Below are 21915 nucleotides of genomic sequence, written 5' to 3' on the forward strand. Positions count from 1 at the left end.
TCTCAGCTCCTCAGTAAACCAGGGAGCCAGTTGAGATCTGCGCCGGGTCAGAGGCCGCAAAGGCACGACTTGGTCCAGTGCTGCGGCAGCGGCCACTTCCCAGGCCGCCGCCAGATTTTCAGCCGAGTCGTGAACTAGATCCTCAGGATATGGCCCAAGCTCCGTCCGGAACCTCTCTGGGTCCATCAGGCGCCTGGGATGGAACCATCTATGCGGTTCCGACTCCCTGCGGCGGGGGGGGAGCGGTCCGGAAGTCCATCTTAAGGAGTGAATGATCTGACCATGACAGGGGCTCTATAACTACCTACCCCAAAGATAACTTTGGGGTAAAGAAAGAAGGAAAAAATACTTGTTAGATTTGACAATTAAAATTAATAGCTTTTTAAGTTATGCCTACTAGAGCAGATAAAATTACAATCACAAATTTTCTGGTTTGCTAAATGTACAAATTTTGTAAGAAGTTGTGGCCTTCCTGTCTCTTGTGTAACAAGGGAACGGTCTAAAAAAAAAGAGCTGCCCCCAAAATTAAGGATATTGAAGCACAAAATGACATAGCTATCCTTAGTAAGTTGGATAACTTGAAATGGCTGAGCAAATACAAACACACTTTTCAAGCATACAGCTATTTGAAGTTACAACTGCCAAAACATCTTAGGAAATATTCACGTGAGCGAGATTTGAACAGCTTGACACAATGGTCAGATATGGGAGATTCCACTCTATACCCTATAATGGACGTCTTTGCATCCGCGGAGCGGCAGGGATTGAGGACCTGGCTCACATCCTATTTGACTGCTACCTGTATAAGAGGGTGAGAGATAGGTACCTTGGCCTATACCCTAAATGAATGACCCATTGGGATCCCCATATCAAAATAACTTACCATGTGTGGCCAGAACTTGAAAATTAAATTTAACACAGCACAGTACCTGAGCAAAATGGTTCGGCTGAGATTGGCATACGTGAGTCTGATTGGGGTAGATTGTAGGGGTGATAATGAAATATAATTTTATCATATTTGACCTATCTACATATTAAATTGCTGTATCTGATTCTAATTTCATTTTTAAAATGTATTTTATCCCAATTTCATTTTAAATTGTATTTTAACCAATTCCATTTTAAATTGTTTTTACTGCATTTTAGTATAACGTGTGTTTGGAGCTCTGCACCTTGAAATGGCCCATGGGCTAATCAATAAAGTAATTAATTGATACATTATTCATTTCCCATGGATCCTTAAAACATTCTTACAATAAATGTGTTTTTCTTAGTACATGTCCTGCCTTATGTTCTGTTGAAAGAGCTCTCTCTGCACACTTGCCATAGTTCTTTACATAAACTCATGGCAGGGATGCTTTTTTCCCATCTTAGTAAAGCAAATGATTATATTCCACCAATGGAAAAGTTTTCAAAAGTAAGGAGGGGGGCTGAAGGAAAACCTATGCAGTTCCAGACTGTATCAAAGGGAAATAAGCTATCACCTAGTGAATAAATCTTCTTTTAGCATAAATGCCACTTTTAAAGATAACTTTGGGGTAAAGAAAGAAGGGAAAAAATACTTGTTAGATTTGACAGTTAAAATTAATAGCATTTTAAAAGGTGTTTGATTTTTTTTCCCTTTGCTGTTAAGACTTACCTTTCCAGCAAAAATATCTGTACTGAAATTAAATTGCACTTGCTTTTACATAGCACTTAGGAAACAACAAGAGCCTATATTTGTCACTGATAATGTGCTGGATCGCAAATTATGTCTTTTCCAATCCAAGAAGGCTATAGGCTATCTTAAGTAGAACAACACATTTTTTTANAAAAAGTCCTCATGATGGTTAAATTCCAGTTCATGGACCCGAGATAGATGGGAAGGAGACTAGCCGCTACAGTTGTTAATTGTCCTCCTCGGCCTCCCTCGGTCCTCGGCCCCCGCAGGTACAGGCCCAAGCATCTGCGTCCGCCCGGGCACTCACCAGCTCCCACCAGGCCCGGGCGCATTCCACCAGGCCCTCGCCAGGTCCTCCGCCAGCCCGCAGGCCAAGTTGTGGGCCGAATCCTTTGCGGCCTCCGCTCTCACCAAGCCTGCAGGCCGAATCCGGGCCAGATCTTCCGCCGAGCCTGCAGGCCGAATCCGGGCCAGATCTTCCGCCGAGCCGAGTCCCGGCCAGATCCTCCGCCGCCAGGCCTTCGGGCCGGATCCTCCGCCGGGCTGCCGGGCCGCCGGGCCACGGCCTCCGCTCCCGCCGAGCCTGCAGGCCGAGTCCGGGCCAGGTCTTCCGCCGAGCCGAGTCCCGGCCAGATCCTCCGCCGGGCTGCGGCCTTCGCCCCATCCATCAAATCCCCGCCGGGCCGAGTCCTCTATCCGGCGACTCCACCCAGCCGAAGACCGGGGAGTCGCCTAGCAGGCCACAGGCTACCGGCGCGCTCGGCTCCCCGAACTGGGGTCGAGGCAAAGCCCTCGAGAGGTCCCCATTTCTGCTGAAAGACTCCGCTCGTCATGGAGCCACCCCCGGTAGGTCCGCCATCTTCCGCAGTCAACAATCTAAGTGAGCCAATTTGATGTGCAGCAGTGATTAAGGCATCAGACTACAAACTAGGAGACTGTGAGTTATAGTCCTGCCTTAGATACAAAGTCAGCTGGGAACACCTTAGGCCAGTCACTCTCTCTCAGTCTTAGGAATGAAGCAATGACAAACTACTTCCCAAAAAACTTTGCCAAGAAAAATTCAAGGGCTTGTCCAGGCGGTCACCAGGAGTCAAGATTGATTTGCACAAACTAATCCTCAAGTCCTCCATCTACCCTTCATGATTCTGAAAGGGGCTCCAAGACCATCCAACCCTTTAAGACTCTGAGCTGTGACTGTCCAAGTTCTGGAGACTTACAATTGAAAGAGGAAGTTTATGAACTATTTAGAACTACCTATAATCCTGCATTTCTGTGACCTGCAATGAGATCTGAGTTTTAGCTAAGTCAAGGTTCCAAAGCTCATATAGTCACAAGGGCTTCTTGGTCCAATGGCTGCAACATTGAAGTCTTTTTATAGAGTGATAGAAAAGTGTCAATAAATTCACTAAATTTAAAAAAAAACCTTTACTGTAAAATAGAGCTGTATTTCTTGCCATTTCATTTGTTGACTTAGTCCATAGTCATGGCTGCAAAGTGCTGATGGCATAGGACAGGGCTTTTCAACCAGTGGTACGGGTACCACCTGTGGTACATTGGCACCTGGCAGGTGGTACGCGACCATCCTAGAAAAGTGGTAGCAGGGGAGGGGAATGAGCTGAACCGGTGGCAGCACCACACAAGCCTGAGCGAGAGATGGCTGGAGCTGCAGGGCTGTCAGGGCTCAGTGGAAGCGCCAGGATCAGCGCCAGGCTCCACCTGGAGCTCGGCGCTGATCCTGGTGCTTCTGTTGAGCCCAGAAGAAGCACCAATCAGCTGGAATGTTGCAGCATCTCCAGGGTCTTGTGATTTACATTCAGATGCTTGGCAACTGATTCATATTTATGACGGTCCCAGGGTCATGTGAAGTGACCAAAACCTGTTGCAACCACCCAGCAAACGGGGGGAATAAAAACCAAACACCCCCCCACCCCACCTCCACTGCCAATCCTCAACAGAAATGCTCACAACAATGAAAACCTCGGACAGGAGGAAGAGCGCCGCCAGGTGGGCAGGCAGGTGTCTTGCTCGGCTGTGGCTTGGGGGGCACTTTTTTCAGTGCCATTGTAACTTCAAACAGTCACTAAGCGAACTGTTGTAAGTCGAGGACTACCTGTACTTTATCACTTTTTTCCTTTTTTTGGTCATCAAGTTTTTGACACCTTGCTAGGCGACTGGTGGTACTCGGATGTTGCCATATCCTAAAAGTAGTACAATGGGTGAAAAGATTGAAAAGCCCTGGCATAGAAACTATGTGAAAGTAGATTTGTTTTGTTTGGAGAGAGGCTAGTAGACCACTGGAAACAAATTTTATTGCCAAAATGCTAAAATTCCAAGTTGCAGCATCCCCTCCATGTACCTCCTATTAGAACTAGGCCTGCAGAACACACCACTGGTCTCCTATAAGGCTTAGCTGGGGAGCAAGGGAGCAAGGCCAGCATAGCCCTTGAAGAACTAAAATTATTTCCACTATTTTTTCCCACCCTGTATGACTTTCTAATTTGCATTTTATCAGCAAATATTTTATTTCTTTCTCACAGAAATGAGCAGTGAGGGTATAAAATTGAAGCTGTGTGTGTGTGTGTGTGTGTGTGTGTGTGTGTGTGTGTGTGTGTGTGTGAGAGAGAGAGAGAGAGAGAGAGAGAGAGACTGTTTTTGCTATTTATTGTATCACACAATGTAAAATAATTCCCCAGATATCCTCAACATACCAAGCCAACATCAGACCACGTCTGCATCCATATTGGTTGACCATGATCAAACTCTGATTTGGTGCATGCAACCCATATGTAACTCTGTATTTGTCTTGTTAATGTCAGTAGCTAAATCACTTTTTTCTACTCTCATGTCTTCCAAATAACCTGGAATATATATTCCTTAATTTCTATCTAAATTAAAAATTGTCACCCATTTTATAAAACACATCATAAAAGTTTTCAAGCCATAATGGTTTAAAAAATGCTGATTAATGCACATATGTACATATTGACATACATACATATCAATTGCACTATTTCCTTTGAAGGTAGACAATATTGTGCTAAGTACAGAAAACTGACAATAATAGAGAGCCAGTTTGGTGTAGTGGTTAAGATGCTATGCTAGAAATCAGGAGACTATGAATTCTAGTCCCGCCTTAGGCATGAAAGCCAGATCGCAGGGTTGTTGTCAAATAGAAGGGGTATTAAGTATATTTACCATCTTGAGCTACTTAGATAGTAATAAAAACAGAATAAAAATCTAGTAATAAAAATAATGAAAGGCAAAAGATAAAAGAAATGAAAAGAGAATCTAACTAAATCTAGTTTATACAAATTACCAATAATTATATCTCTTTCATATCTTTAATTCCGCAAACCATTGTTTCCATCACATCCATAAAATTATTTATACACTGCATTTTATTGTTTCTCATTATCTCTTTTTAAGGATCTCACTCACCACCCAATTCTGTTTTTTTATCTCAACCAATTCTTAACATTTCTCTGTCCATTTCCCCAAAATATTTGCTCTAGTTTTTCACTGTTTGCTTTTGTTCACTATATCCTTTCTGTCAAAGATGTTGTTGATGTTATTGATGTTTATGTTCTTGGCTTTTAATTTTCAGATACATAATTTATTGTATTACATAATCTATCTTCGACTCTCAGCTAACAATACAGCATTATCTATATACAAAATATCATACATATTCACATTCTCAACATCATAAGTGTTCCTTATACCATATTCATAAATATATTAACATTACTGTCTTATTACTTGCTCACTGTTAGAAAGGGAAACATATTTTTAAATACTTCCCACTAGTCAAACTTTATGGTGTTTGTAATAATTTTCACTAAGCTTCAATCTACTTCCAGGTTAATCTTCCTTACATCCACCTTCCATTCATTCTGTTGGGAGTAAACTGAATTTGCTTTTCTTGAGTATCACCATTAATTGAATCATAATATGAAACTATTACCAAGCTATACTTTCTTCTTTTATACACACCAAAACAATCTAGATGAGACCAAGGCATATTTTCTGACACATTTTACCTCTTTCATTCATAATAAATCCACAATTTCACTTCACATGTATTCTTCAGTTAATTATTTTAATTCAGTTCTATTACATCCTTCCGCTTTCTCTTAATTTCACAAACACATAACATACTGTTTTTCTTTTTTTCATTTTATTAATTATATCCTTTACTACATCCTCCTTTTATATTTCAAGACACACATATTATTATAATAATAATTATAATTTACTAAATTTGTATATCATGGAACTATTATAGCTGACATGAAAATAAGTTACAATAAAACATCTACTCTCAGGGCTATCAATAGCTGAGGCTATGAAATACAGTATTGTCCACCACAGTGTACCGTTGCTCAAGACTTTTACACACGGTTTTTAGTACAATAAAGAGTATACTCTATTTTCAACCTTAGTTGTTCCCAAGCCACATGGAGCCTTCCCTGCTAATAGCAAGGAACAGCATTGGCCAGTTGTGGACATTTATTCCAGCATGCTAAAAAGGGTACCAAAATCCAGACATCCCCCACGCATGCTGATGGTATTACATGCAAACTAGGCCTACTAATGTTGCATGCTAATGTTGCATCACTTATATCTAACACCATCCAGGAGGCACAGATTTCCCTGAATACCAGTTCCTTCCACGTATCAAAAGTTATTATTTGGGCTTCCATGCTTTTAGAAAATCGAGTGATCTGGAAAGTAAAGTTGATAGGACTTTCATCAGATTTGAAATGTTCTTGTTACAGAGGTTTGCCAGATAATACTTTTTGCTAAGTTTGTTGATGTGAAATTACTGCACAAGGCTGGGCTCTCTAACAAGGGGTACAGGGGCGTGACCTTTCTATGCAATATTATTTTAACAATACAACATTCAGAAAGTTGTATTTCTGCTATATAAAGCTCTGGCCAGCAATGTTATATGTATTTCAAAGAACGTTGCTGGACCTTTAACAGGCCCGATAAGTATTTTTTAGAAAACTGGTAGTTGGTATAGGCAAGCTGCTGACAAAAAAGAAAAAAGAGAAAGGTAAACCAAGGGTGCTAGAGACCATTCTGGAAGGCTAGAGGGAGATACTAAGGACATTCTAATCAGAACGTCTTATGGGAAATTGATATTTTGTGGTTGTTCTTCTTTGGCAGCCATTTTGTTAATGGAATCGCCCCTGTTCTTGCCCAGCCACTGTGAACAAGTGTCTTATTTTCAAAATTCCAAATATATGCACTGGCTAGATACTAGATAAAATACTTATGGGGTCTGTAAAAGGTCTAGAAACATTCTTTGGAATACATATGATATTGCTGGCAAGATGAAGTGATGCTGCTACTCCCACTCAGCTTTCTACTTTTACCACCTTCTAAACATATTATAGCCTGACTATCGCAGAAACTATCACTGCTCTGGCTTGTCTCTGTCATTGCTCCTTTGTCTCTCACTATGGCACCATAGCATATTGCTTGCTTTAAAAATTCTTCAGAATAACAGCCAATTGGATGCCATGATTAGGGATCAGTTTAGTATTGGGGAGATTTGGGTTCAAATCCAATCCACCCTCAGCTGTGGGAACTCATTAGATGACCCCAAGCTAAGAATCACATATCTTACATGGTTTTTGCTGTAGAGATGGAAAAAAGGGAGAACCCAGCTAAGTAGCCTTGAGCTCTTAGAGGCAAGGCAGAATGTAAATCAAATACATAAATACATAAATAAATTTAATAAAAGTGGGAAATTCAAAAAACTGCACAAGTTTAGAATTCTTGCACTTTTCAATAATTGCTTTGAGGAACCCTTATAGTGTTTTTAAGATAAACTCCTAAAGCGGGACATCTCAGAGTGAGGTAAAATTGCTTACATCACTGTAACACAGACCATCTCTAAGTCTACCATATTCACAGTGACAAAGAGTTATTCAAGATAAATCAGAAAAAGAAATATTAATTATAAATGTAATTTTGATCACAATCAAATATAATAGTTCTGAGGTTAATATAAAATGGAGGGAAATTTGTGTAAAGGGCAGGATGGAACTCACCAGAGATTTTTATAATGGATATTTTGTCCCTTTGCCTGAAGCAGCTTGAATCTGGTTAGTTTAAAACATTTTCTATAGCAATTATTAAGGGCTTAGTCAATGACCTCACTTTTAGGGAAGTTTTGATTCTGGGAATTCAAACACTATTTCTCCTCCCTATTTCCAAGGGTAATATATTAATATGCATACAATAAAAAAGTGGAGCAGAAATTCATAGGTTTTCAATAAGTTTATGCATCTTTAGAAGGCCTTCCAGACATTACTCTAGTCACTATAATTTATTTACTTGATTTCTTCAACTTAATAAGGAATTCCTTCTGCAAACCTAAGATAATCAATTTTGTTTCCAGATGAGGATGAATCATTTGCTGGGAACATAAAGAGTAACAAATGTTTTTCTTTCATGTTTTTTAATCTGGTTGCACTCCTCCCAGAGGGCTTTTCTTTGCATCTCTTCAACATGTAGACTTCTTCACCTTAACAGACAGCGTGTGTGTGTGTGGGGGGGAATCCCCTTCCTCAGAATAAATTATATTAAATTGATTCTTCTGATTCAGTCAGGACTCACATAGTTGATTAAAATGATATGGGATCTCTGAATATATGGATACAATTATTTCACATCAATTTTAAACTAGCATGCACAATACTTAATAAGAGCTCAACAGCCACTTCTTTTGCTTTTGAAAACACTGAGTCAGAAGATAAGAGGGTAGATCAGCTTTGCCTGAATTTTAGGGCAATTTTTAGCAGATCATCTACAGAATGTTCATCAAGCATGTAAAAGGGGAGAAATACTATATGTGCTGGTCATTAATTCTAATTAATTCTATGTAAGTATACATATTTGGGTGATGGGAGAGAGAAAGAGAGACAGAAGGAGAAAGAGATCTGCCAATGTAGTACTCAGGTATCAGTCATAGAATTCACAAGCAAAAGTTTGGTGTTATTGAGAAATTTGATTGGAACTGATTGAATCTCCTAAATCAACTTTGTGAGCTTTTAAAATGCCCTGAATATGTTGCTCACTCTTAATTATCTTCCGTTTTTTATATTTTATTTTCACCTACTTAAATATCTGCCCCTGCAGTCTTGTTGAAAGATAGTTCACGGCATTGCTCCAATTAAAACCAAAACGGTTTTGTGCATTGTTTGAAACATCAATGACAGTTTGTAATAATGCCTTTGTGAATTGTGAGTGTATGACTTTTCTACCATTACTTTGCTCTATATTCATGATCTAATAGCAAGGTTTAAAATTTAGGTGGGGAAGGGGATTGGCTGGGAAGCATACACATTTAGGAGCATGCACAGGACCACATTCCCAAATGTAGGTTACAGAGAGGAAAAAAAGTAATTCAATTTATATTTAAATATAATGAATTACATGCTGTTCCTATAGAACTACCCCCCCCCTTCTGTCATATTAAATATCATATTTGGTGGTATATTCTGGAGGGGCTCAACAGCCCAGATGTAGTTCTAGGGCTTCAACATTGTGCATCCTTGTCTTGTAGGGAGTTTTCCTCAGTTTCGAAGTCTGCAATTGTAGGCAGAGAAATATGGGCTCTAAGTACTCTTCCAGGCTTCCCATGGTAGGCAAGAGATGCCTGAGAGTCAACCTTGCCTTTGTGTGAAATGTGAATTTTCCTTCTTGGAGGAAAAGAAACTTTTTTCTCTCCCTCTCTTTCTTTCACAAAGCCCTCACTGGGTACAACATATTTTCTGTTACAATAAAGCAAAACTTTTTGTTCTACGGAAATGGCAAAACTAGCTATTTCTCTCTTTTGGGTCCAGAACCTCTATTTTTGAAGAAGATCCTTTTGTTTCCTCGGGAGGGGAGGAAGACTACTCCGCCTCCCAGAGCTGGCAAGAGCAGAGGCTCTGGCCTGAAGCAGGCCGTGCTCTGGAATTCGCCCCGGAGCCTCCCTCCTTTCTTCCCATCCCTTGTCCTGATGCCGGATCCTGGGAGGCATCTTTGCCCTAACGGCGGCTGCGCCGATAAGCGCCGAGCGAGGACGCATCTCCTACCGAAGTCTGGAGCCCCAGGGCGATCCCCGTCACAACGACGAAGGTGAAGAGTTGGCTGCACAGCTGCAAGAGAGAAAGAGAGAGGGGAAGGCTTACAGAAATCCTGTTAGTCCCCTAACCTCAGAGCCAGGCCCCATCTCCCCGTCGGCCGAGCCCCCTCACCATCTTGCTGGTTCCGCTTGCGAGACTCGCCAGGACCTCGGCTTCGTCTGGGTAATGAATCCGAGGGTCGCGAGTTCTCGGGATGGAAGCGCGGCGCGGCCAGGAGCTCCACCCAGTCGCTTCGGCAGCTTTTTGGCTTGCTTTCCTTCCTTCCCTCTAGCCCGCCCACCGTGCATCACAGACCAACAGGGCGGAGGAGGGTGGTCTGTGAAGTTGGCGGAAAGCGCGGCTCCCCCAGCGAGGCCAAGCTGGCTGTGGAGACTGATGCTCCGGGCGGAGGAAAAGAGCTTTCGGGCGCAGCAGAAAAGGAAACTGGTTCCATTTCAGTCGAGAGCTCATATACCTTCCAGTGAAACTCGGAATAATGTACACGTTCATTAGTTCATTCATTCTTCGATTTGATTTATTTCTTCTTCTTCTTCTTCTTCTTCTTCTTCTTCTTCTTCTTCTTCTTCTTCTTCTTCTTCTTCTTCTTCTTCTTCTTCTTCTTCTTCTTCTTCTTCTTCTTCTTCTTCTTCTTCTTCTTCTTCTTCTTCTTCTTCTTCTTCTTCTGCTTCTGCTTCTGCTTATGCTTATGCTTATGCTTATGCTTTGCTTATGCTTATGCTGCTTCTGCTTCTTATGTTTATACTTATGCTTCTCACCACTAAAGAACAGAATGAATACCAGGTACAATACAATAATTCAAACATCTGCACTGAAAAACAGTATCAACCTCTTTGGGAGAAGAATGGTTACTCTGGAACGCCATGCGTTTAGTTTGTTACTGCACAGAACTTTCACAGTTCCCTTGTTTTAATTTACTTGTTCAAGTACCATAAGATGCTTTATTTTATTTTTTCCCCTATTTATTTCAGTCTTTTAAACCAAAACTGACCAGGGAAACCTTTTAGCCTGTCTTCCTTTCCTGGATAAGAATTCTGTGGATGGAGATTCTTAACTGAGTAGGAAGATGATTCTCATGTAAAATATTTCAATAAGATACTTGTATAAAGTGATGTTAAGACTTTAGGACTACAGTATCTGTTCATGATTTCGCTTCTTTTTTATTTTTATTTACCACTGATGGATTATCACCATGGTCAATTTCTGATAAGCCTCAGAAAAAGATGTAAATGGAATTTTCATCACTAAAGATTGGTCAGCTTCAAATTACATTCTCTAAAGTTTTGAAGTCATTCAAGGGAATCTGTCACCCTTAATACAATAATTTTATATGATTTTATATAATATGATAGGATTCCTTTGCTCTGCACCACTGTTCAAATATTAACGCTCTTAACTGATGAAATCCAGACATTTTATCATGGAATTATAGAACTATTTGGAATCAAGCTACTATGGTACCAGTAATCATTTCTTTGGCAAAATTTATTCAAGAAATAGCAGAGTTTCCATCTATAATTAGATTTTTAATTCCATAACATCTTCTATTTTTCTATTCCTGGTCTTAAGCAAATATATCTTTATGCTTAAAAAGAATATGATCAACTACAAGTAGTCCTTGACTTACGATCACAATTAAATGAGTTTTGCCCCATTTTACGTCTTTTCTTGCTGCAATTGTTAAGTAAATCATTGAAGTAGTTATGTTAGTAACACGGTTGTTAAGTGAATCTGGCTTCATCATTGCCTTTGCTTGCCAGAAGATCGCAAAAGATGATAGCATGATCCCGGGACACTGCAACCGTCATAAATATGAATTAGTTGCCATGAATTTTGATCATGTGACCACAGGGATGTTACAACGGTTGTGTGAAAAATGGTCATAAATCTATTCAGTATCGTTGTAAATCTGAATGGTCACTAAAGGAAGTGTTGTAAGTCAAGGATTACCTGTATACGTTACCATCCTGGCCTGAGACTAGGCTGTGGAGGTCTTGATCTCTTTGGAGATTTTTGGAGGTTGTAAAGATCTAAATAGATCACAAGAAAATAGATTAAATACAAGATGGAGTTGCTATTTGTTTCTATGTTAGCTCTTGACAAGATCGTCTGAAAGAGAAGGCTCCCAGCTTTGGGATCCTCACACAATCATGACTATTGCTTGGATAGCAGATGGAGGCTATGTTCAGGAAGTCCTTTGCCCAGCTTCAGTTATTGCATCAGTTAGAGCAGAGGTCCCCAATCTTTTTGGCACCAGGGACCGATTTCATGGAAGACAATTTTTCCATGGACCGGGGATGGGATGGGGGGCGTAGGGGGGATTCAGGATGACTCAAGTACATTACATTTATTGAAAATTTTCTAAATAAACAAACGAATAAATAAATAATGCACTTATTTCTATTATTATTACATTGTATTAGATTATATCAGTGACTTTCTGCTTCTAAGAAAGTGGGAAGGAAAAGACAATCCTAAAAATTCAGCCTTCCAGCAAAAACCAGCATTTTGAGGAAGTGCTGAGAACATCATTCAAAAGAGAGAGAGCGAGAGAGAGAGACAGACACAGACAGAGAGAGAGAGAGAGAAAGAGAGAGAGAGAGAGAGACAGACAGACAGAGAGACCAAACCAATTAGGCACTGCTCTAGCCCAACAGTCTTTTAAAAGGTGGAAATGAAGGATGCCCTTGGAGACACAGTGCTTAAGGGGAAATGTAGCTTCTCTCCTCCCCTCTCGCCCTTTGCAAGCTGGGTAGGCTTGGAAACTTGGAGAGTTGCAGAAGAAAGGAGGAACACACATACACACCAAAATAAGCCACGAAAAGCAGGTAGAATGTTGCCAAAACACGAAGCACCTGGAGCATCAAAACAAAAGAAAAAAACTCCAGTTGAAGTGCAATGGAGCCCAGCGGTCTTAGAAAAGGTGCAGACGAGAGAGAGAATCCCTTGGAGACACAGGGCTTAAGGTAGCTTCTCCCTGCCCCTATTTGCACTCTGAGAAAATATACACACACACATATCTTGGGAGGGTCCCCCTCCAATGAGGCTTTGGGGAAGCTCCCGGTTGCAAGCTGGGCTGGTGTGCGCTTGTCTTGCAAACTTGGAGAGTTGCACAAAGGGCGCACAAGCTCAGCTGGGGTGCCAGGAGGGGGAGAGGAGGAAAGTGAGAAAGAAGAGGAGGAAGAAGTAGCAGAGGAAGAGTAGCCAGTTGCAAGTGCAGTTGCTGGAGGACCTTTGCACTGAGCAAGACAGTTTCTGCTCAGCCACTCGCCTCATGCGTGGAGGTGGAAGACGTGCCTTCAGCGCACCTCCAGCTGCGCGACCCAGTTCCTAACTGGCTGTGGCCCAGTACCGGTCCGCAGACCGGGGGTTGGAGATCCCTGAGTTGGAGGTTTTTTGGGATAGGGTAGCTCTTACAACAATGACCTTAAAGAGAGGCTGATGTCAAGCATTTAACAGAATAATAGAGTTGGAAGGGACCTTTGAGGTCTTTTAATCCAGCCCCCTGTTCAAGCAGAAGACGCTATACTATCTCAGACAAGTGACTGTCTAGTCTCTTCTTAAAAACCTCCAAGACAGAGCACACACAACTTCTCAAGGCAAGCTGTTCCACTGGTTAATTGTCCTCACTGTTAGGAAGTTTCTCCTTAGTTCTAGGTTAGTTCTCTCCTTGGTTAGTTTCCAATCATTGCTTCCTGTCTTGCCTTCTGGTGCTTTGAAAAATAGGTTGACTCCCTCTTCTTTGTGTCAGCCCTTCAAATATTGAAACTCTGCTATCATGTCACCCCTAGTCCTTCTTTTCATTAAACACATCCAATTCTTGTGACCATTCTACATATGTTTTAGCCTCCACTGCCCTAATCATCTTTGTTGCTCTTTTCTACACTCTTTCCAGAATCTCAACATCTTTTTTATATTGTCGTGACCAAGTGTGATCTTACTAAGGCTTTATAAAGCAGTACTAATACTTCACATGATCTTGATTCTATCCCTCTTAACGCAACCCAAGACTGCATTGTCTTTTTTGACTGTTGCCGCACACTGCTGGCTCATATTTAAATGATTGTCCACTAGGACTCCAAGATCCCTCTCACAGTTAACTGCTATTGATTTGATGTCAAGCCCTTACAACAGTGACCTTCAAGGGAGCCTGATGTCAAGCATTTTGCAGTCGTTCTAGCTGCTAGAACTATGCAAAATGCTTGACATCAGGCTCCCTTGAAGGTAAGTCAGAAGCTACAGGTGGTCCAAAATGCAGCAGTCCAACTGCTGATAGGAGATTGTATCAATTACCAATAGGCTTCTGCATCTGGCTTTTCAAAGGATTCGTTTAAACCTTTAAAGCCATACATAGCTTGGTCTCTATATACTAGCAAAGTGTATACTCTCTGTATATTTTCCTGACCAAAATGATTGAATCCTGTGCTTCCCAAGAGGGGCTGCTCTGAGTCCCTACACCATGGGAAGTTAAGGGTGGAGTCATGAAACTACACTATTATGATATCAATCCTACGTTGTGGAACTCCTTGGCCACTAAAGTCATGGTATCTCTCACCTGATTTGCATTTCACAAGGCTGCCCTGACATGTATTACCAAAATCTAACTAAGCCAAGAGATATATGCCACTCTTCCAGAAATTTGCATCAGCCTTGATCTCAGGGTTGGGTATATGGAATGCTATTGGTCCATTGTGATAGCTTATTTGAGAGTAGGCTCACATACCATTATACTCACTGTTTTCAAAGTGTGTGATTATCGTTATGCTAATGTCAGGTCCACCATGCAGGTTTCCTGCCATTCTGTTGAGCGGGAGGGTGGAGGAAGGCTTTTGGCATTCCTCGCATACTTTCGCTTCTCTGTAACTGTTTGAGAATTGGGGAGCGGGATTGTCTTTGGAGAAGAAGCAGACTCCTTCTCAGCTGGTTCCAGCCTGGTTTCAAGGTCGTCGTGCCCTAAGAGTGACCTGTTATCTATCCAGCACCTCAGTGTTCACATGACATCTCTGCGGCATCATATTAGCTGCCAGTGGACTGGTCAGGGGGTGTTGTGATTCCTCGCCAGCCAGTGGATCCAGCAGCTGAGTCTGAGGAATCAGATGAGGAGGAGGGGCCTGGAGTTACATTAGAGTCAGAGGAAAGTTCTGAGGAGCTCCAAGACTTACGGTCGGACGAGGAGCCTGGCCCCTCTACTCGCGCTCAGGCTGAGACACAGCTGTGCTGGGAGCCTGAGTTGGACAGTGATGAAGAACAGCTGGGACAAATCCCAGATGCACAAATACGCAGGCAGGAGAAGCGAGTAGGACAGAGGAATGCAATGGGGCGGCTCCAAAGGCAAAGGAGAAGGCATTAGGAAGCCACGCCTTGGCTGAATTATAAAAGGGAATGTGTGGGAGGTGCTGGTTCCCAAAGGCAACTGTTCGTGTTGAGGATTGAGTTTCTGTGGACTGTGTTTGCCTTGGACACTGACTCAGGTCTGCGAGAATAAAAGGGATTGGTGTTTTTTTTCTTGTGGTTCCTGCCTGTTTCTTGGAAGAGGGCTTCCTCCTTGTGAGCATAACAAGGCCTCACATAGGCTGGGACAGAACAGGGGGTCTTGGTTTGGGGGAAAATGAAATAATTGCTTTGCACTTTGTGCGGGACGTTCAGATTCTGCCTGACTTTTCTGCATAGTTCTTTTGATTATCCTTAATGGAGTCAAGAGTTTTGCTTTCCTGAGGGAACAACTGGGGCAGATCCTTGCAGCTAGGTTGTGCTTTAGGAACAAGCCAGGAGTCTTCTTGATGTACCAGCCACTGTGCTCCCCATCTGGATCTTTCTCTGATTTTGGGACCTGGTTGCTTGCCAGTTGGGTATTGGGGGACTTCAACCTTCAAGTTGTGGTAGCTGGGGATGTTCATGGTTCATGGCAACTGTGGGCTTGTCCTGGTAATCTTGGGCCCAGCACATATAAGTGGACATGTATTAGACCTCAGTTTTGCTTTGGAGCAGTCATCATGTGATTTGGATATGAAAGGTATTGGCTTTCATTGTTTTATCTGATGCAGAAGGAGAAGCAGGGACAGCCAAGATTAGAGAGGCCTTTGGACAGATTTGCCTTGTGTACAATTGCGCCCTTTCCTGGACCAGAAGGCCTTGCTCACTGCCATTTACATCTTAGCCACCTCTCAGTTGAATTACCACAGTTGCTCTAGATGGAGCTGCCCTTCAACATAATTTAGGAGCCCTAAATAACTCCTAAAGACCTTTATAAGTTGGCTGATCCCATATGGCCCCTTAGTTTCCAAAGATCTTTTAGGAGAAGAACAGCAAAAGCAACTCCTAGAGAATAGGTTGAAAACAATGTGTGAAACCCACTGAACATGGGTGCCAATGATTCAAGCTTACTCCAGGGTGATAAGAAAGATGGGACATTTTTCCTTCCCTTACTGCATCAATGGGCTGTCATCCAGTGGCTTACTCAGGGTGGAACCCAGCTGTACGAACTTCCCCCTGGCCCCTCTCACTAGTTAGGACAGCATTTTGCAATAAGTGATTCAGATTTGCTTGAGTTTTGACTCTATATGGCAATTACTTACCAGGTTATCTGGGATTCTTTTTGACCTGTTGCCTCCAATGAAGTGGATAGGATGCTCTCTAAGATGTCCTCTGCCATCTGCTAATGATGTACTTGCCTTCATGGCTTTTTCATGCAATTGAAGGGGGAAGGGTATTTCCTGGCTCTGGGATGGATAATTGCTGACAACCTTGATAATTTTCTTTTTTGTAAACCATTGAAACTTGTGATATATGCGGACACTATATTGCAGTAATAATAATAATAATAATAATAATAATAATAATAATTTAATTTATATACCGCCCTTCTCCCGTAGGACTCAGGGTGGTGCACAGCATATTAAAACAGATACAAACAAAATACATCAAAAAACAATAAACCCCCATAAAACCAAATTAAAAGCCAAATATTGGAAGCTGTGTGTCAATTAAAATTTTCTTAAAATCATCCCTACCTAAAATCCTCCCTAGGTCAGGCCCGCTTGCTGGAAAAGCCATGTCTTGAGGGCGCGGCGGAAAGTAAGGANGGTAGTTCGTTCCAGAGGGTGGGGGCACCCACAGAGAAGGCCCTCCCCCTGGGGGTCGCCAGCCTACATTGCTTGGCCGACGGCACCCTGAGGAGGCCCGCTCTGTGGGAGCGTACCGGTCTATGGGAGGGAATCTGTGGCAGAAGGCGGTCTCGGAGGTAGCCAGGTCCAATGCCATGGAGCGCTTTAAAGGTGGTAAATAAATAAAAATGAGGACCCACAAAACATGACAGTTTCTGACTTCTTAATTACATGCATTACTAATCGAATTGAAAGTCTTCATAATTTTAAGGTGATAAATGAAGAGTGGTAATAAATGTGTTTGGAAAAAGGATGCCTTTATGACTGCTAAGAAAATAAAGAAAAATATATTTACAAAAGAATACCATGTCTCTGGAAATACACTGTCTTTTAGTACAGATTTATTGAATAACTGACACAAGCATTCATGACTAAGAAAGGAACAGCAATGCTAGAAAACAATGTTGTTGGTTATTTTATTACCATATTTGAATGGTTCATTTCCAAGCCACATGAATTCAGCAGCTAATTCCCTGCTTAGAAAAGGGTGGAGAAGTAATTCTCCTAGGAACTATGATATCATCTTATTATAATGTAACTCACTCCCCTTTTGTATAAATCTTATTCACTAAGGAATGGGTAGTACTGTTAATTTCATACACTGAAATTGAGCCAATTATGTCATTAATTCTTGACTACTCCTTCATGTCTCTTCCTAAGCTTGGCTTTTTTGTTCGGGTTAAAATGCCTCACTACTGTAATTCATACTCCATTTAAGATAGAATGTATTCTCTAGTATGTGTTTTATACTAGTGCTTTGAAAAGCAAGTGCATCACAAAATGCATCATATATTTTGCACCAAAGCTATAAAAACCTTATTCAATATCATGCTGGCTTTTCATTCAAGTTGGGATTTTGTTTGGACTTAGTCTTCCAAGTCAACAGTGGATTTGGGAGGAATACATCTAGAGAACATCTAGACATCAACAGAAGAATCCTCTCCAAATACTTCATAGAGATGCCCCTGCTGGAATTACATAGATACATCTATATATTATAATCTTTCTCCAAAACTAATATATAATAATTGCAGCATGCAGTTAGAAATCAATAGAAGAGAATATTTGTAGCTCGGAATTGAACCAAGGGGTCCTTGGTGCTCTCTGAGATTGGCTGTTTTCTTGGAGACATTTAATTATCAAACTAGATAACATCAGTGTTAATTTGGTAATGGAATGTCTACAAGAAAACAGCAAGCTCAGAGAGCACCAAGGAACCCACAGCAAGAATTTTGAGAAATAGTTTTTATTATTTAATACTGTTTTTGTTGTAAGACTCTACTTACAATATTAATTTTAAATAAAGTTGTATAAAATAACCTGGAATCTTGGCAAATACTAATGAAACCAGTAAAGGCATAGAGATGCAAGGAGCTATTTAGAAACTGAGCTCTTCTCAGCACAGAAATTCAAATTAAAGAGTCTTCTCTTTATCTCCTCTATCATAGTCATTAGATAGATTAGAATATTAACTATTATACCCCATTTTGTATCTTCTGCAAATCTTATACATTCTTTTCAGTTTCCTTTCTTTAATAAAAATATTGATGAGTATCAGAAATCTTGATATTTCAATAGATTTCATTTACATTCTTGCTTATCTTGTTATCATCCATCCAACTCAGACTTACCATAAGTAGTTAGCCAATCAGAACATTATGTGGTGCTTTACCAAAGAATTGCAAAAGCCAAACTCCCACAATAGAAGGAAGGAAGGAAGGAAGGAAGGAAGGAAGGAAGGAAGGAAGGAAGGAAGGAAGGAAGGAAGGAAGGAAGGAAGGAAGGAAGGAAATAAATCAGTCTCTGAAACCTTGTTAAATTTATGTTCATTTCTACCAAACTATTCCATTATTTTCCTGCTTCCAGACTGATGTGGATCCCCACACTTATGCCAATGTTCATTAATGGGAAACAAGACTGTAGAGATGGATATCTTGATACTTGAGAGGCTAGGGGCTATAAATCAGTGGGATAATATATATGTTGGTAGGACTAGACTGAGGGTGGTCATAATTCACTAAAAATAATTCCTCTTAAGAGATTTCCTCAAAACTCTACTCTTTCAAACAAGATTACTCTTTGCTGTTGGTGTTTACTATAATCAGTAGCAAAGTTAAAACTGAGTAAGAACCATGCAAGAACTAATGGGTGGAAGCTCTGCAATGAGAGAGATCCCAACTTGAACCAAGGAAGAATTCCCTCACTGAGGTTGCTATTAAGCAGTGGAGCAGCTTGTCGTCTGAAGCTGTGAGTGCTCCATCACTGAAGGTTTTCAGGAAAAGATCAGACAACAATTTGTCCAAAATATGAGGATTACTGCTCTGGGCAGAGGTTGGACTAGAATAGATGACTTCCAAGCTCCCTTCCAGCCCTATGATTCTATGATCTAATGGTAGAAAGGAATTCATCTGCAAATAATTGAGTTCAAGAATAAATAATACCATCTTTTATATAAATTCATACTGTTGAATGACTACATTCCATATTTCCTAGCCATGTTGTGCGTAAGAAAAAAAGCCAATATGTACTGCATCTAAATAATTAGAGTTTTACCTGAACAGCTCTCTGTTAGAGATTTTAAAAACTCCCATTCCTTACTGAATAAAACCAGGAATCAAATTATTTATGGCTTTATTGATTTGAATAGATGGGAGAGACAAGCAGGACTGGGCTAAGGTGTTCTTTTTCTATGGAACAGAGTAATTTTAGATTGTATTGCACAATTGGCACAGTTAAGTCTTTCTACCATTGCATGATTTTCTAAAGTATGTCTATAATGATGGGCTTGATCTGTATATAATAATAGGGCAGTGGTGGCGAACCTATTGCACGCGTGCCAGAGGCGGCACTCAGAGCCCTCTCTGTAGGCACGCGTGCCATGCCCCAGAGATGGCAACCGTCCCTCTTCAACCAGCCACCCGCTAACTCGCCGAGGTCCCACATGGCTGGATGCATCCCAGCACCCATGCTCTCACTGGCCTCTGTGTGCAGGGGCCGATGGTGTCAGGAAGTGAGCCCCTGCCTCACCTTTCCCTGTGACAATGGCACCCCTGCCCTGCCTTGCCTTGCCTTGCCTCACCCCGCAGGACGAGCCTCCTGCCCACCGCCCCACCTGCCAGAGACCCCCTGGATCTCCCCCAACTCTGCCCGGCCCCCACAGATGACCCTCCCCACGAGCAACATCGAGGTGATCACGCCCACCTTGACCACACCCACCCAATCTGCCATGACCACCACAGCCATGCCCACCCAGTGGGCCACGCCCACCTGGCACCCAGCGATAAATCATTTGAATAAGAATGTTGAGATGTAGTAGGATATTCATTTTAATGTCCAGGACAAATTAGTTTTTCTTTCTAGAAATATCTAGCATTATATTTTTTTAAATCAGCCAGTAATTATTTTTGAATAAGTCCTAATTATTTTTTATTAAATAGATTCCTAATTATTTGACCTATTTAAAAGCATTGTTTTTCTTCTTCTGCCAAGATACATATCAACATTTGGGTAACATTTATTAATATTTTAACCTGACATAGAACCATAACTTATATAAATATTCTAGTAAGACTATTAAAATTTGGGTTCAGTAAAACATAAAATACCATTCCAAATTGTCAAAAGCCTTTTTATGCTTCAGAAAAATCACAGCCATTTATTTATTTTTATTTAACTTGTCAATAACATTCAAAACATATCTGATGTAACTTCTGAAATATCCCCTTATGACATATCTACTTTGATCAGGATATTTCACTTCAGGCAGAAAACCATTTATTCTGTTAGCAAGAATTGCTTTAAAATCTTTATAATCTATATTCACTAAAGGACATAACATAAGTCTAAATAACTCTAGATGTTTCAAATCTTGTTTTTTTATAAATTAAAGAAATAAAGCCTTCTTTCAATGATTTTATTCCTGAATCCCATTTATTAGTTGAATAGAATATCTTGACTAGAATATCTACTCTAATATAATGTATAAATACCATTAAATCCTGGAGTCTTATTCAATTACAGCTGCCGCTTAGTTTTATCTTCTGTTACTGGTTAAGAATTCTTTTGTTAATATGTATATTTTGTGAATAATACTTCTTTTGAATATTTTTCAATCTTTTCTAGATCAAATTCCTATTTACGATATAATTTGGAATACTTGGCAAATAGCTGCATCATTTCTTTAATTGTAGAAAATCGCTTTCATCCCAAAGAGAAGTATACTTTTATCCAGCTTCTTATGGAACTGATAAGCCAGCAATTTGTCTGACTTGTTGCCTTTTATAAATATTTTCCTTGGTAAAGTTAAACCTCTTCAAGGTTTCATTTACTTCCAGTAAATCTAGTTGATTCTGATTCTATAAAAGTAATTTGCTTGTATCTTTTGTTCTAAATCTGAAGCTAAATATGCTGTTTCAGATCATTCAGCACTGAGTCTGTTTCTTCATGATTTGCTTGGTACTTGATGCCAGAGAGATAAACAAAGCTCTCATAAATGCTTTCTTTAGTAGTAGTAGTCTTCCATATTGTGAAAAGCACACTGAGATAACCCTTTTCCATATTTTTTAATTGACCATAAACACTTACTTCAAGAGGAGAGTTGTAGGAATAGAATAGAATAGAATAGAATAGAATAGAATAGAATAGAGCTGGAAGGGACCTTGGAGGTCTTCTAGTCCAGCCCCCTGCTCAAGCAGGAGAACCTATACCGCCTCAGATAGGTGAATGTCTAGTCTCCTCTTAAAAATCTCCAGTGATGGAGCGCCCACGATTTCGGGGGTAAGCTGTTCCACTGGTTGATTGTCCTCACTGTCAGGAAGTTTCTCCTTAGTTCCAGGTTGCTTCTCTCTTTGATCAGTTTCCAGTAATTGATTATTGTCTACCAGGAAAAACAGAAATATTCATTCTGATAGTGTTATCATTCAGTCTTCAGAACCCTGGAAAAGAAAAAGAA

The 21915-nt window shown here is 40.8% G+C and overlaps 1 protein-coding gene across 1 annotated transcript in view; it reads right to left on the reverse strand.

Annotated features, from left to right (window-relative positions):
* The window catches only part of FSTL1 (follistatin like 1), a 41279-nt gene extending 31252 nt beyond the window's left edge, over window positions 1-10027 (reverse strand). Inside the window, exons 1-2 of the mRNA XM_015812111.2 lie at window positions 9916-10027; window positions 9754-9816 (exon numbers count right to left, since the gene is read on the reverse strand). Of these exons, the coding sequence (XP_015667597.2) occupies window positions 9754-9816; window positions 9916-9918 (66 nt within the window). The 5' untranslated portion in view covers window positions 9919-10027. The remainder of the gene's footprint in view (window positions 1-9753; window positions 9817-9915) is intronic.
* Between the last annotated feature and the right edge of the window lie 11888 nt (window positions 10028-21915).

The sequence above is a fragment of the Protobothrops mucrosquamatus genome, unplaced genomic scaffold, assembly GCF_001527695.2.
Source record: "Protobothrops mucrosquamatus isolate PMUCROS unplaced genomic scaffold, P.Mucros_1.0 scaffold69, whole genome shotgun sequence".
Classification (NCBI taxonomy): domain Eukaryota; kingdom Metazoa; phylum Chordata; class Lepidosauria; order Squamata; family Viperidae; genus Protobothrops; species Protobothrops mucrosquamatus.